This window comes from Ahaetulla prasina, chromosome 4, assembly GCF_028640845.1.
Source record: "Ahaetulla prasina isolate Xishuangbanna chromosome 4, ASM2864084v1, whole genome shotgun sequence".
Lineage (NCBI taxonomy): Eukaryota > Metazoa > Chordata > Lepidosauria > Squamata > Colubridae > Ahaetulla > Ahaetulla prasina.
In genome coordinates, this window is record NC_080542.1 from 57,836,328 (window position 1) to 57,852,402 (window position 16,075).

Here is a 16,075-nt window from a genome sequence, read left to right on the forward strand (position 1 = left end):
AATCTTGAAGGATAGCTAAATATGGATATCACATATCACATCTTTAATTAAGTTACAATAAAAGGTTGTTTCCATCACACTCAACGGTGAATTCCTTATGCATTTCTGAATATTTTTTTTATTAAATTTCTGCCACTGATCTTCGTGCAGTCAGGATTACTGTACATGGGAACCTCTAGTGTCCATTATGTAATTCCAGAGAAATAATATGATTCCTAATGACCTCAGCGATTTGTTTCATTTTATTATATCAAGTGTTATTGTATTTTCTGCCAAAATTGCACATTTCTAGACAAATTACAAATTTAAGTCATAAAACAGCAAAATCATAACTATTAGGCTCTAAAAACCAAGAAAGGTGCATTCTCTAAGCAATTTCCTTTATTGTGCCTCACTTGTACACAGAAATCTTGCCACACTAAAGCAGATTTCTTGGACCACGAGATATACCCTATGAATCATTACCCTCCTTTTCTGACACAAACTATCAAAATTTCAATATTTCTTGCTCCTCTGGAACTCCCTCCATCTTGGGAATTTGGACAATGTTATTTCACAATAAAAGCCACATAATAACATCCATTACGACAATATACAAAAATTATAAAGGCAAATCAGAGATACTATCTCTAAAGACTTGTTGAGTCAGCCATATTTTTACCATGTCTTTACCTTCTTGTCCCTTATTTTTTCCTTTGCTTTGAAATTTCTCACCCTTCTTTGATACAGCAGTCTCTGAGAATTCATATCTAGCTGTCCTGTATCTTTACAGAACAAGCTCCACAAGGTTATAAAGCTTAGAGATGTTGAAAGGAAATCATACCCTAGGTCAGTGGTGACGAACCTATGGCACATGTGCCAAAGGTGGCACTCAGAGCCCGCTCTGTGGGCACGTGCGCCGTCACCCCAGCCCAGCTCTTCATGGTTTTCGCTGTCGTTTGCAGGACTAAAAAATGTGTGAAACAGCATTCTGCCTTTGTTTTGGTACATTTGCTGTTGCTGCCTCCATGGCCTGTCCATAGTTCTCACAGCGCCTTGTGCAGCACAGTGAAATTTACAGTGCTTCACAATGGGGGAGACTGGGTCCCCTCCTCCTAGAACCGATTACGACATGGAGCCAGTGCGTCATTGTCGACTCACTCTCGCCTCCCGATGTCAGTTGCTTTTCCTGCAGAGCTGCCTGTGTTGTGATTCCCCGTCTCCCCACCAGCCTGCTTGTCTTCAGCTCTCTGCCGACCAGCTGATAATTGGCACTCTGCTCCTGGGCTTGTTGGCCTCTGGACGTCAGATTCACATCACCCAGCACCAGTTCAGGGATTCTCCCCCCCCCCCAGGAGGAGAGATATAGAGAAGGAGGGAAAGAGAGAGAAAGAGAAAGGGGGGAGAGAGAGGGAGAAAAGAAATATTACAATTTTTTTTATTGTTACTAAATGTAATATTTTAAAAGCAGAAAAAAAATGAAGGGACATAAAAGTGCATTTATTGTGTTTTTTAGAACTATTAGCTGAACTCTGCCTTGTTTATCATTATTTTCGGTAGTAAAACCTCATTATTCAGGTTAAATTGCTGTGTTGGCACTTAAATAAGTGGGTTTTGGATTGCAGTTTGGGCACTCAATCTCTGAAAGGTTGGTTCCTGACATTTTTTCTTGGTCCTTAATATTAATACAGTAGCATCCCACGAATTTATTTTCATGTGATTTAATTTACTTATTTATGGTTGGCTATTCTCATTTAGTTTCTTGTCTTGTTTGGGAGTTTTGATTTCACCCCTTTTGTTTGGTTTTCACTTGAGTCCCAAGATTTAAACACCGGTTTTCAAATAGCAAAATCTATGGTGATAAAAGTAAGAAATGTCCTTAATGGTTGGATCTTTAGTATAACATAACATAACATAACAACAGAGTTGGAAGGGACCTTGGAGGCCTTCTAGTTCAACCCCCTCCCCAGGCAGGAAACCCTACACCATCTCAGTCAGATGGTTATCCAACATATTCTTAAAAATTTCCAGTGTTGGAGCATATAATTTGCCTCAATATAATAAAAAAAGAAAAAGGGCAGGCAACTCCATGAACTTTTATTTAATTTCTCAGAAATTATTTTTCCTTTCTTATGGCAAAAATGGAAAGACAGATAATGCCCATATTAGCGTTAGTAAGTGCAAATCAAATCTAAATATATCCTTCAGTATTGTATAACGATTTTGGCTGTTTCCCATGCCTAAAAGATATCCTGACTGATAAATTCCAAGTACTGGGTTTGCAGACTAGCCAAAGATATATTTCCATTACCCTCCATTTCTGCCCCATATTTATTAGATCATTCAAATAATTTGGCTTAATGTTCCAATTCTTCAACTGAATTAAATTGAGCTGAACTACACTGAAATAACTGGGTGATTGCAACCATGCCTTAGTAAACATTTTCTGAATCATCCAATATATTCAGAATAGAATTTTGTTTATTACCTCTATTTTTAACTTTAAAACTGTATTTTCATTTTTGTTTATTCAACCTTTGATGAATATATTATAATTCATTGAGCCCAAGATTGTATAAACAGTTCAATAATTTCCTTTTTCTCCATTGGTTTAGGAGCAATTTGTGGCTTAGGAGCCTAGATTAACTCCTCCAAAATCTTTTAAAAATAAAGGATTTCAAAAGAGGCAGTAGTACAATTATCTCAAATATAAGATTACATTGGTTTTAGGTCTAGAATATCAAAGCAAATAATAATTTTTTATAGTTTATATATATAGTTTAGAATCAAGGATCACTAATACAACCTGCAATAACCTGAAAAGTTGTAATCATAATAACACAAAAAGTATAATTTTATAAAAGTGATCCAGATTTTGAATCATAACCTTTCCATCCATTCAAGTGACTTAAAACAAAGATGTGTTTGTTCTGGAGAATCTATTTTGAACATATTAATTCAATACATGCTAGCCATTAATCTATAAATCTAATTTTAAATACATAAAAAACAACCTTCATCTATTTCCTGTTCAGCAACAAAGTTAGACAATCTATTAATGAAAATAAACTTAAATGTGTTTAAGTTTACACTACTACAGTGTAATGTATTAGTGTTAAATTAGGAATGGAGAGATCAGAGCTTTAGTCCTTCCTCAATCACAGAAGATCGTTGAGTGACATTCAGTCAATTATTCTCTCTCAGTTCTACTTCATAGAATTGTTTTCAGGAGGAAAATAGGAGGAAGAAACACTGGGCACATGGCTTGAGCTCTGTACAATAAAGGTAGAATAGAAATCTAATAAATATATTTGAATACATTTATAATATATAAATGTATAATATAATATATATCAATATCTGAACAAACAACACTAATTTACATCACACAGATGGTACTTAAAACCAAAGACCATGCCTCAGTAAAATAGCCAACCAATTAAACAGTCCAAAGTCAGACCATGAGTTAGAAGTAGCCGAACAAGCAACATCCACACTAATTTGCATCACATAAAAAGATATCTAAAGACCAGTGCTCTGACAGACGAGCACAATTCAAAGGACATTGCTGATGTCTCCTCGAATGGTGATGAAACGTTTGCAACCGAATTGCCAAGCTCGGAGAACAGACCAACAGCCCAAATCTAATAAATAAATATTTCATCTTGGAATATGCTCTCATTGTGGGGAATATAATCATTCCAGCCCCTCCTTGTGAAAAAAATCAATAAAAACATTGTGAAAGTAAACATAGAATTCATACTTCTTGACTTATCCGGATTTATTGCAAGTACCCTTGACAATTCCTATACAGATGGAGGAAGTGGTGGTGGTGGTGGTGATGATGATGATGATAGTGATGATTTATTACAGGAGGATGGGTGACTTACAAAAAGATGCTAGATTTGTTGTTATTTTTGTTGTCTGATGTATTGAAATACATCTTCATAAATTCAGATTCAAAAAACAAGGGCATATTTTGGAATGAATAATAGCTATTCTTAAAAAGCCTGCAGTTTTTAATTTTTGCGTATTATTTCCAGGGACAACTCCATAGAACAAACAAATGCCTAATTAGGAGTTACAGATAAAAATGTTGGCACCCTGAAGTTGAAAGAGGCACAATGACAAAACATGAAAAACATTCAACCCTCCAAAGAGATTTCAGCCAGAACTTAAAGCAGCAAGAAATATTTTTGCCTCTGTTATGAAAGGATATCTGGACATTATCCAATACTTTAAATCAAGAATAGCTAAATTCCTGATAAAATATTGAAAATTCTTCTCACAAGTCATGAGGTTCATAATAAATATCAAACACCTTTCTACATTATTGGAATTCCTTCATGTGATCTGGGAAAAACAAAAAGCAGAAGTCAGGCATACTCTTGGCAAGATGTATTTTTGATGGAAAATCTGAGAAAGTTCAAAATGAATAGCCAAAGATTATCACAATATGAAAAGAAGTACTTTCTCAATATCTAGCAGAGCTAATATTTCACATATTATAACTTCCATAAAATAATACGCTGATTTTTTTCTACGTTCTGGAATTTCTTGCACATTGAGCCAAGGAGGCAGAGATTCTTAGAATGTTACCTAATTGTGAATAACCTTACTCACTTTCAGTAAATCACGTCAGAGGTATCAACAGACTTCTTACAGTTTTCCAAGTGCAGTATTTTAATCTTTAGCCACATTCAAACTTCTATTTGCAATGTTACCCATATTTTAATAACTTATTACCTCCTACAGCTACATAAATACAAACATACCATCCTTATTAATTTTATCATAATGAAAGGAAAGTAACTTTGTTAGATAATATCTGAAGTTTTGACAAGCACATTTTTGTCAGCAAAGAAATTATCGGTGGTTTGTGTCAACTAAAACTAGCGGATAGACAGTTATTTGGATAATATTTCAGAGCAGCAAACAAATCAATCTCATCTGAATACAGTGCCATCTTGATTCAAAGTCACTAGCATGGATGGGGAATTCTCAGTCATCCAGATCATGGTTGTCCCAATGCTGCTTTTTCAAGAGGCAACTGGACTTTCTGGTTTTTCTTTTCCTCCCCATTGTTGGGGAAGCAAGTTATTTGTTTCTGATCTAGTGACAAGGAATCTCTCCTAGTGTTTTATTTATGAGTATCTTTGTAAAGCTGCACATCTCTTAAACGAAAATTCTATATTAAACAACCCTTACTTATTTAAGTAAGTTCTTATCTTTTTATTTCTATAACTCATTTGAATTGTCCTCAGGAAAACTGTCCTCAATCAACAATTCTCAAGTTTCCATTGTAATACTTCATTCATTGCACGGATTTGAGATCTGGAGAATCTCAAGGAGAAGGCTAAAAGAGTTTAATTTTGTTGATATCTGAATTATACATTGTTAATATACAGAAAATGTCTTAAAAGCCTTAAAAATCTGGATATGTTCCCGAGCCTGGGACACTGAATGTGCAAAGGGTACTGTTTCCTGGCTATATTGCTAACAGGCCAATTATCTTACTCTTGTATATCTTGAGTTGGACATTTTATTGTTTTTACTGGTTTTACTGTTCTAAATATTTTTTTAAAATTTTTTAGTTATAATATATATCTAAACTGTAAGCCGCCAAGAGTCATTGACTGAAATGGGCAACCATAGAACTTAAGCAAATAAATAAATTTTTGATAGTTATCACTTTTGCAGAGTTATCTTCATGCTGCATTCCGATAGTCGTAAGAATTTTACTAAATAACTGTGAGTGCCTTTTAAGATTTTTAGAGTATAGCATATTATTGCATGTGAAAGATCAGCTAAATTGCTGAAGATAATGATGGGAAATGGTTGGCTTTCCTTGTACCAGTGATAAAATAACGAAGGAAGTAATTGCACTATCAACAGCCTGTGACAGATACCAGTGATTTAAGAGGCAAACATATACCAAGAACCAAAATCTGATTTATGTGGCTATACTGAAATAAATAGATAGATATTAAAAGACATATGTTTTCTATCAGCCATATAAAGACAGTTTCTGTCAGGTCTACCAGTTTTGGCTTGGTACTTCCCAGGCATCCTGCCATCAAAGGCCAGAAGTGGGGGAGAATAGATGGGCAATAAAGCTGTGGGTGTCCATGATGAAAAATAGGGAGGGGAGGATGATAGACGATAAAGACCAAAGAAGCTTGGAACCAGTTTGTACCAATATCCAAGGCCAGGTACCCTGAGAAAGAATGTGGATTATCCCAAACATTGCAAAGTTCTCAAAACACTTTGGCAAGTTACAATTGGCTGAACATGGACTGGTCACGGGGGAAGAGCTGGGATGAGAGGAAGCCTATCTGTATCTTCTGAGCCCAGGAAACCCAGAGCTAACCTGAGTTTACTGCAGCTAACATTTTTTAGTAAACCTTTTACTTCAACCAAATGGAGTCGAGGGTCTTTCTTTCCTAAGAGATCAGATTGGAGCAGATCTGACAGTTACATTTCCAAGCTATGCTTTCTGTCACATTAATAAAATTGGCACATATATATGTTTATGAGTAACTTCTAGATGTCAGATGAATAATCAATCACTAATGTTTTCAACAATAGAGCAAATATAATTCCAAAGTCAGTTTGTCCTTTTTTATTTTTCTCTTTTGCCTTTCCTCCTGAACTTACTGATTTATTTTCAATTACTGTATTCCTCACCAATGTACTAATTGGGTACAGAGTAGTTACTCTTCCAAATTTGAAAAATATAGTTTTGATAAACAATATTTCCCTTTTAATTCTTCTAATGACATAATAATAATTTTATGGTTTACTAAAATGAAATCTTTGAGAGAATATAATCTTTATAGACTAAAACATTTAAAAATAATAGGTAACCTTTCATTAGAGATCAGATTGAGTAATGAATAAGTGATAAGCCTCCATGGCTTTTTAATATCAACTCAAATTTCTTTTTAGCAATACAAATATCAGAGCTTTGGCAACATGACCTTGTACCAATTTTGAGAATTTAATACTTAATTATTTAGAATAACCAAAAGGAATCATTTCAGTAACTTATAGGTTATTGCAATCAGATATAGTACATCTACCATATGGTTTAAAGGAAACTTGAAATATTTGGCAATTCCATGCAGGACATAAATTGGCAGACATTATGGAAACAGAGTGGATTCTTTTCAGTGCAAAAACTGTAGCAGAAAATTATATATCATTGACACTTGACTCCTATTAAATGAGCACATATATATCAAAATTATTATTCCAAATGTTGCAGAGTTGTCCTTAAAAAAGAGTCATTTTTTTCATTTGTGGTCATGCGATAAAGTCATACCATTTGGGCATAAAATCTTTGGGGAGATAAGTCCTATCATTAATCAAAGAGTTGAATATTCCCTAGAGCTAGATTTACTGAACTTATTTATAGGACTAAACCATACAGTTAAAAATGCTGAATTAATTATTTAATCTTAGCAGCCAAAAATAATAGCTGTGCAATATTGGAAATTTTTAGGTAACATAACAATTGAGTTGTATTAACAAGGACTCTTCAGTAGTTACAAAAAAAAAATCACAAAGTTAAATTAATGAGTTCAGAGGGAGGAATTACAATTTTATCAAATTTGGATGAATTTGATGGTTTATCTCGATAGCAGGAGACTATAATCTGATATACTTGTATATACTTGTATACTTGTACCAGATTACATTACATCTCTGCTCCGTAACCTGCACTGGTTGCCAGTTTGCTTCTGGCTCCAATTCAAGATGTTGGTTTAAACTTTAAAACCCTTATGACATGATGGCAACCAAGATATATGAGGGACCATCTCCCCCTCCCCATTTACATTAGCCTGTTCTATTAGATCTCACAGAGAAGGCATATAGTGGATACCAGAGCTACTTTTGATGGGTCGTAGAAAATACGGTTTCTCTGCTGTGTCATCCATCTTATGGAATATCCTTCCCCACCCCCCCAACCCCCAATAAGACTGGTCCCATTAAAGTGTAATAAAGTTTGGTATTCTGAAATGCCCTTAAGACCTGATGATGTAACCATGGAACTGGAGACTTGTGGAGGTATCTCCGTTACTCATGCTGCCATTTTATAGTCTCCCTTCAGCTGTGATTTGATATTTATGATATTTATCACTGTGATTTTCATATTGGTATTGCTGTTTTTATATCTTTGTTTTTTATCTATTATTGTGTGCCACCCAATATCACATTAGGTGAGATGAGTAGGTATATAAATTTCATTAATAAATAAATTCTCTTTCCCCCCTTTCTGTATGAATTTCATATGTACAGTATCTGTCTCTTTATTCTCATTGCAGTAGATCTCTTTTGTGTTTTCTCTATTTTTTCTTTTGCCCTTTTTTCTCTATATGTATCTTGGATTTATGTTAATATACTTACCCGATATTGTTTGTTAAAAACTAATAAAATATATATTTTAAAAATTAAGTAACTTGTAGCCGTACATTTGAGATAAAACATGTATAAATATAAACTTCAATATATGACTAGATTTGATTCATGTCACCATTGACAGGGCTCCAAATTGTTGTTCTGTAATTGCTGTTAAGGAAATCTTTCTCCATTATTCTTTTCACTAGTGAATGCCAGTCAACCTGAATGTGAACCTGAACCTGAGGCTAAGAAAGAAACAAAATCAGAGAAGGAAGATGAGACCAAATTCAAGCAAGGAACAGAAACAACACTCAAAGCAGTAAAAGGGGCAGAGGTAGAAGTGGATCGAGAGCCAGAGAGAGAAGAAGGTGTATTAAGTGAAAAAGAAAGGCAAAATGAAGATGTGAATGAAAAAGACAACTGCTCAGCATCCAGCCTCTCTTCAGCAAGCAGCACTTTAGAGAGGGAAGAACCGGAGCAAAAACTAAGCAATAAAGATAAAGCCGGTAAATAGAAGCCTTTTTTCTTGTTGTACTGTGTAATTTTGTAATTTTCACATTTGGTTTTTTTTTAAGATTTCAATATACATTTAAAGAAGAATCAGTAGGTTAAAGAATATTATTCCAATTCTTAATCCAAATTGTATTAACATAGAATCAGGGATGAAATGCTACCGGTTTGCTCCGGTTCAGGAGAACTGGTAGTTATAAAAACTATAGTAAAACGATAGTGTTAAAAAATACTTTAAAAGGGTAAAAAAATGGTTCTGACTGTGCTGAATGATCGTCAGAACTTTATTTATTTATTTTATTTTTTTAAAGCATTTTTTTACTACCGGTTCCGGCGAATAGATAGTAAAAAATGCTTTTAAAAAAGTTCTGACAATCATAACAGTGCCACGCAATCGTCTGAACCTTTTGTAAAGCATGTTTTTACTACCAGTTCTGGCAGGTAGTAAAAACATGTTATAAAAAAGGTTCCGACAATCACAGCTGTGCCACACAATTATTTTTTATTACTTTTTTAAAGCATTTTTTTACTACCAGTTCCAGCAAATAAGAGTAAAAAATGCTTTAAAAAAGGTTCCGACAATCACAGCTGTGCTGCGTGATTGTCAGAATCCTTTTTTTACTTTTTAAAAGCATTTTTACCTACTGATTCTGGTGAATAGGTAGTAAAAAAAATGCTTTAAAAAGGGTTCTGACGATCACAGATGTGCCACACGATTTTCGGAACCTTCTTTTTACTTTTTTAAAGCATTTTGTTACTACTACCTATTCGCCCGAACTGGTAGTAAAAAAATGCTTTAAAAAAAGTTTTTTTAAAAGTTGGCCACGCCCACCCAGTCACATGACACTACCACCACCAAGCCATGCCCACAGAACCGGTAGCAACAAATTTTACATTTCACCACTGCATAGAATCATAGGACTGGAAGGGACGATGGGATCTTCTAGTCCAATCTCCTGCTCAAGGCAGGAGACCTTACACCACTTCAGTCAAATGGCTGACCAGTCTATTTTTATCACTACAACTGCTATCAAAAACTTTTATAAATGCAAAATAGAAATGCAGGAATCAATAAAATATTTCATTGTGTTGCATGTTTTCAAGGGTTAGCCAAATAAGGTGAAGTACTTTTCAAGGGTTTTTTTTTTTCAAAGTTCACATTGTGCTTCATGAAAGCCCAGCTTTCATGTGATTCCTGACTGCAAGTCAAAAAAACTGGCTACTCTTATTCTATATTTCTCTATATATCTGTGTCATGTGTCTAAAAATATACTCAGCATCCTGCTGCTTATTGAACATCCTGATAACAGATGTTAGGCTTATGTGGTTTAGGCAATGGTTTATACTTATGTGCATAAGCAGAACTATTTCTGCATGGAGAGCTGGATTCATACCTGCACCATGCTTCTTCTTTCTTATGAAAGAAAACTTAATTCTGTTTTGGGTTTCCATGTTTTATTGCATGTGGACCAAAAACAGAATTCATTTTAAATTTTAATTTTGCTATCCAAAATTGGAAGTTGATTTGTAATTGGAACACTATTTTGAAAATCGAGTACTGTCAGCTGGACTGGGAAGCCAAAACAATTTGTCATAAAACGTAATAACAAGCTACTATAAAATCATGTCAAAAAACTGCATGGGTTCATCCATATAAGTTATAAAAAGAATCAATTTATTTTATTAATTTCTTATTTTACAGACTTCTGGTCTGCATATAATTGCTAATTAATTAGTATATTAATATGAAATTAAATTCTGATTTTTTATTTTCCTAGATGCATGCCATGGGTAAATGTTTAATCCCAGCACTTCATACATGAAAATTTCTGCTTATACTCATTCCTGTATTTGTGAAAGCACGTATCTTATATAATACATTATCACATTTCTTTATTCTAAAAGTTGTATGAGGGGATTCTATTATAATAGTTAAATTAGTTTATTAACTAATAAACTAATAAGTAAATAAATAAATATAGTTTATTGCTATATGCAACCTTTATTCATTAGTAATATCCTTAATGAAGTTTTTAAATAAAAATATTGCATATTTATTTTCCCCTTAATAACTGCTTTCATTGGTGTATTCTAAATTCACCATGTAACACTTCCATGGAAGAAAATAGGACATAACTGGAATTCCAAAATTTTGCATGCAACTATATGTACTTTAGGCTATCCAATAATAGGGAGATTTTGAGTCCTGCTTTATATTATTTGGGCACCATTTATTAGTCGTATGCAGTTTGGGATTCATATTTGATTAAGCTGGAAATTTTCAGGCAATCTTTCTGTTGCCAGTACTCGGTGGTAACTGCATTGTAATGACTTACTTAGACGGTATAAAGGAGAGTCTGAATGCGTTTTAACTGATTTGGTGCAGAGATCTTGCTTACACCTGGCTTACTGGGTTTTGTGCTGACAGATGCATATTGCATAAGTTCTGTCAGCATCTTAGAACTATATTTTAGTTATGCTTACTGTTCAACACAGTAAAAACAAAATGCTGAGATTTTGTTGAAAACTCATTAAAATAGATTTGTTTAAAAAGAAACAATAATATAGTGAAACAAAAATATTAATCAATAGTATATTATTCTTCACAACTTGGCTAGATTTTTCTACCTTCTCATGTAATTGCCAAGCTACTTCTGACTGAAGTCAAAGAAAATTTGCTATTCATTAATGGAAGGTCTATTGCAATTTCTAACAATGATAACAAGGACTTCACTTGCCTTAGGATCAAAGCTATTTTCTTCACTTAATTATTTTTTTAAATGAATTATCAGTTAATTAGGTAATTAAATAGGAAAATTAATGATACAATCTTCCTTTCAAAAGAAAGCTGCTTAAAATAAAGGAGAGCAGCTTATTAAAAGAAATGAGAACTTTTTGTGTTAATTTTAAAAAATGGATGAGATTTCTAGAAAAACAAGATACAGCTATTTTAAATGTGTTTTATAAAATAGAGATAGTTTACTGTATCTTAGATTAGAATTCTACCTGCACTGATGAATTTGGAATGTACAGGTAGTCCTTGATTTACAATAGTTCATTTAGTGACCGTTCAGAGTTACAGTACCACTAAAAAAGGTGATTTATGACCATTTTTCACACTTAACGACCGTTGCAGTATCCCCATGGTCACATGATCAAAATTCAGACTATATAAATATACAATATGGTGGATTTATTCTTTCTATAATACACAACAAAACATGTAAAATATTCTGTGGGAGGAAAGGGAATTCTACTTAATATGAAAGCACGCTAGGTCAGAAGTAGAATTCATATTTTCTTCATGCGTTCTGTTTCTTTAGGTGGAACTGGAAAAGATCCTTAACTAAAACTGAAAAGCCATTCCAAATCAATGCACACATTGTATATAATCCTATTTAGCTTTGCTAAGAATTACTGGTCATATGGAAGAGTAGGATAACTAATGTGAGAAAATTGTACGATCTAATTAAAGTATCTAATAAAAATAATGAGCACTAATATTAAAAATAATAAAGGGGATAATGTTACCTAAGTCCATCTAAGTTTTATCTTCTGATATAATAGGTATTACATTCCAATTCATTACTGCAGATGGAACTCTAATCTCAGATACTAATCTCTCTATTTTATAAAATGCATTTTAAAATAGATGTGTCTTGTTTTTCTATGAATCTCATTCATTTTTTAAACTAAAGCATAAAAAATTCTCATTCCTTTTAATAAGCTGCTCTCCTTTATTTTAAGCAACTTTCTTTTAGAACAGGAAGAAAGTCACTTCACATATCCCTTCTCATTTTACTAAGTAGGATTACAATTCTGTTATGTCATTTCTGACTATCAAGTTTATTCCAGGTTAAAAATAATACTGTTTTTTAAATATTCTCAGCAAATGTGTCACATTACTATTCAATGTTTCAGGCCCATGTTTGCAATCCATACAAGATGATGATGTGAACGACCAATACAACAACATCCTCAACAATAAACGGTTCATGCTGGATATGCTGTATGCCCATAATAATTTGCCTTTTACCAAGGATGAAGGAGTTAAAGAATTGGAGGCAAAGCTAGATATAAAGAAGGTGTTGAATGCAAGTGAAGATACTGATATCAATTTACCCAGCAGGATTTCAGTCCTACAAACTAGTAAGCAGGCCAAAGATGAATGTATAAAAAAAATGGAGATTGGAAGTTTGGAAAATCAAGGCAATGTGAAGATCTTTGCAGAAAGATTCAACAGTGGTGATGTGGCCAAAATTTCTAATTTACCTGAAAATGATTTTAATGAAAAGATTTCTGAAAAAACACCACTGCAAGTTAAAACAGAATCTGACTTTATTTGGGATCAACTCTTGGCTAGTCCAAGAAAACTGAAAATCAGAGATATGGATTTCACAGATTTAGGAGATGAGGATGATATTGACATATTGGACATACAGATCAGTCCTAGTGATGCCCTGGTTCCCCCTCCCCCACCCATACCTTCTGTTTTAGGTTTTCCTCCTCCACCCCCTCCGTTGCTTTATAGGTGTCCTCTTCCACCCCCACCTTCTGGTAATTTATTGGCTCCATGTCTACCAAGCACTCCTCAAGGTTTAGGGTCATCCCCACTTCCTAGAGATCAAGCAAACTTTATAAAAAAGAAGAAAACCATTCGTCTCTTTTGGAATGAGGTGAGGCCATTTGAATGGCAGTTCAAGAAAAACAGACACTGCAAAGGATTCCTGTGGTCAAAACTAGAGCCTATTAAAGTAGACACTGCAAAATTAGAACATCTCTTTGAGACTAAATCCAAGGATCTTCCTATCACAAAGGTACTGTTCTTTATATATCTTAATTTTGTTCATATTATAATAAAATTTATAAATAATTCAATAACTACTGGGGTCAAATTTCCCTATATAATAAATAATGTTTTATAAGGTACAGGTAGCCTTCGATTTATGACCACAATTGAGCTCAAAATTTCTGTTGCAAAGTAAGATACTTGCTATGTGAGTTATACCCCACCTTCCTTACCATGGTTATTAAGTTAATCTGGTTTCTCTATTGCATTATTATTATTATTGCCTTACCTTGTCAGAAAGTAGCAAAAAATGGCCCTGGAACACTGCAGTAAATATGAGTCAGTTACCAAGCATCTTAATTTTGATCATGTGACCATGGAGATGTTACACTGGTCCATAACTGAAAAACAGCCATAATTGACTTTTTTCATCGCTATTGCAAATTTGAACAGTCACTAAATGAACTGTTGTAAAGTGAGGACTACCTGTACTGAGAATCAAGAAAATTGCCTAAATAAGTTTAAAACTTTAAATGAAGTTCAATATAATGTGTAAATAGAAGATAAAAAATCTGAATTGGGACAAAGTTAATTTTTTCCTTGTTTTCTTTTTTATCACTAAAAATCTCTATGAGTTAAAAGATTCGATAAATATCAATTTTTTGTTTCTTTTCAGATTGCTAACATAAAGAAATCTCTAGTATTGTTGAGGGGTGTTAGACAGCAAATAGATTTTGTTCCTATTGTAGGAATTACTTTGCAGTTTAATTACCATATTTTTGGTCTTATCTGAAATATATTGTAAGTGCTAATTGGAATTATAGTCCTTTTGGGATATTCCAGTCCAGTTGGGTATACAAAGAGAGTAGTGGATTTCCACTTTCTTCTGGCATTCGTCACTTGTAAATTTTATTTCTAGAAATTCTGTACAGTTAGAAGCTGCATTAGGCTATAGCTGGTTCTTATACTGTCAGTCACATACACACACACATAACCTAGAATAATAGGGTTGGAAGCGACCTTGGAGGTCTTTAAGTCCAACCTTCTGCTCAAGCTGGAGACACGATATAGCATTCTGCACAAATTGCTATCCAATCTGTTCTTGAAGTGATAGAACAATAAAGCACCTACGGAGGTGAGCGGTTCCACTGATTATTGTATTTTTCACTCCATAAGACACACTTTTTCCCCCAAAAAAGTGGGTGGAAATGTCTGTGCATCTTATGAAGCAAATATGGTGAATAGCAATTGGGTCACGACAGCGGAGTCCTTTTACAGTGCTGAACCCCGCCTCTTCTGTCTCTTTTCCACAGTGCAGGAGTCAATAGGCAGAGCTGGCACATGAGAGGACACCTATCTGTGGTCCTCTCAGGCTCCACCTCCTGTCCTCACTACACTGCTGCTCCATATTCAACACTCCATATTCATAATGAGACGGCGCTCCATATTCATATTTTTTTCTTGTTTTCCTCTAAACCTAGGTGCATCTTATGGTCAGGTGCATCTTACAGTACGAAAAATATGGTAATTGTTTTCACTGTCAGGAAATTTCTTCTTAATTATAGATTGGAACCCTCTAAAAATCTTCTACCCATTACTTGTCCTGCTTTTTGATACTTGGATAATATGTCAGTAGCCCCTTAAGTATTAGAATACTACTATTATATCAATCCAATCCCCTCTTCGTTAGACTAAAGAAACCTAATTCCCTCAATCATTCATTGTATAATTTAGCTTCTAGATCCCTTATTATCAGTGGTGAAATCCTCCAAAGTCTGCTACGGGTTCATTGCGCGCATGACCGTGAGCACCAAATGCACGCTTTGCATGCATGCACACCACAGGTGCTACTGCGCAGCACTGAAAAAGGAGGCTTAAGAAGCCTTTTCTAAGGTAAGTAGAACAGCGAGTGGGGGAACAACTGTGCTGCTTGATTTAGATTCGCTAGCAAATATAAATTATGTGGCACAGCTGATCATCGGAAATACCGGTTCATCCAAACCGGTAGCATTTTCTTTACTACCGGTTTGCCCAAACCGGTAGCATTTCACCCTTGTGCTGATCCCATTGCCAGTCCCTATCCTGCCAAATAGTGGTTGTTTGCAAAGCAAGCTAAGAAAAGGTATCGGGGGCTTTGAGAAGATATTTGCCAATCACATTACTTAAAACAGGCTGGATATTAAAAAGTAGCCCAGTTAATATCTGATAATGGAGACAGAAGTTGCTAAGGGTATAAAGGAAAACTACCTCTCACTTTACCTCAACCCCTACCCCTACCCTATGCCTGGGGTAGTAGAACCAGGCAATTTTTAAACATAAGTTTAGCACCTTGCTAAACTTATAAGCTCAGCTTTAAAAGCAGGTAAAATGCAGCATTGTGAGGTGATGCAACCT

The 16,075-nt window shown here is 34.4% G+C and overlaps 1 protein-coding gene across 1 annotated transcript in view; it reads left to right on the forward strand.

Moving 5' to 3' along the window:
- The window catches only part of FHOD3 (formin homology 2 domain containing 3), a 219,512-nt gene that overhangs the window by 135,802 nt on the left and 67,635 nt on the right, over positions 1 to 16,075 (forward strand). Inside the window, exons 15-16 of the mRNA XM_058181693.1 lie at positions 8,589 to 8,888; positions 12,814 to 13,709. Coding sequence (XP_058037676.1) covers positions 8,589 to 8,888; positions 12,814 to 13,709 — 1,196 coding nt within the window. The remainder of the gene's footprint in view (positions 1 to 8,588; positions 8,889 to 12,813; positions 13,710 to 16,075) is intronic.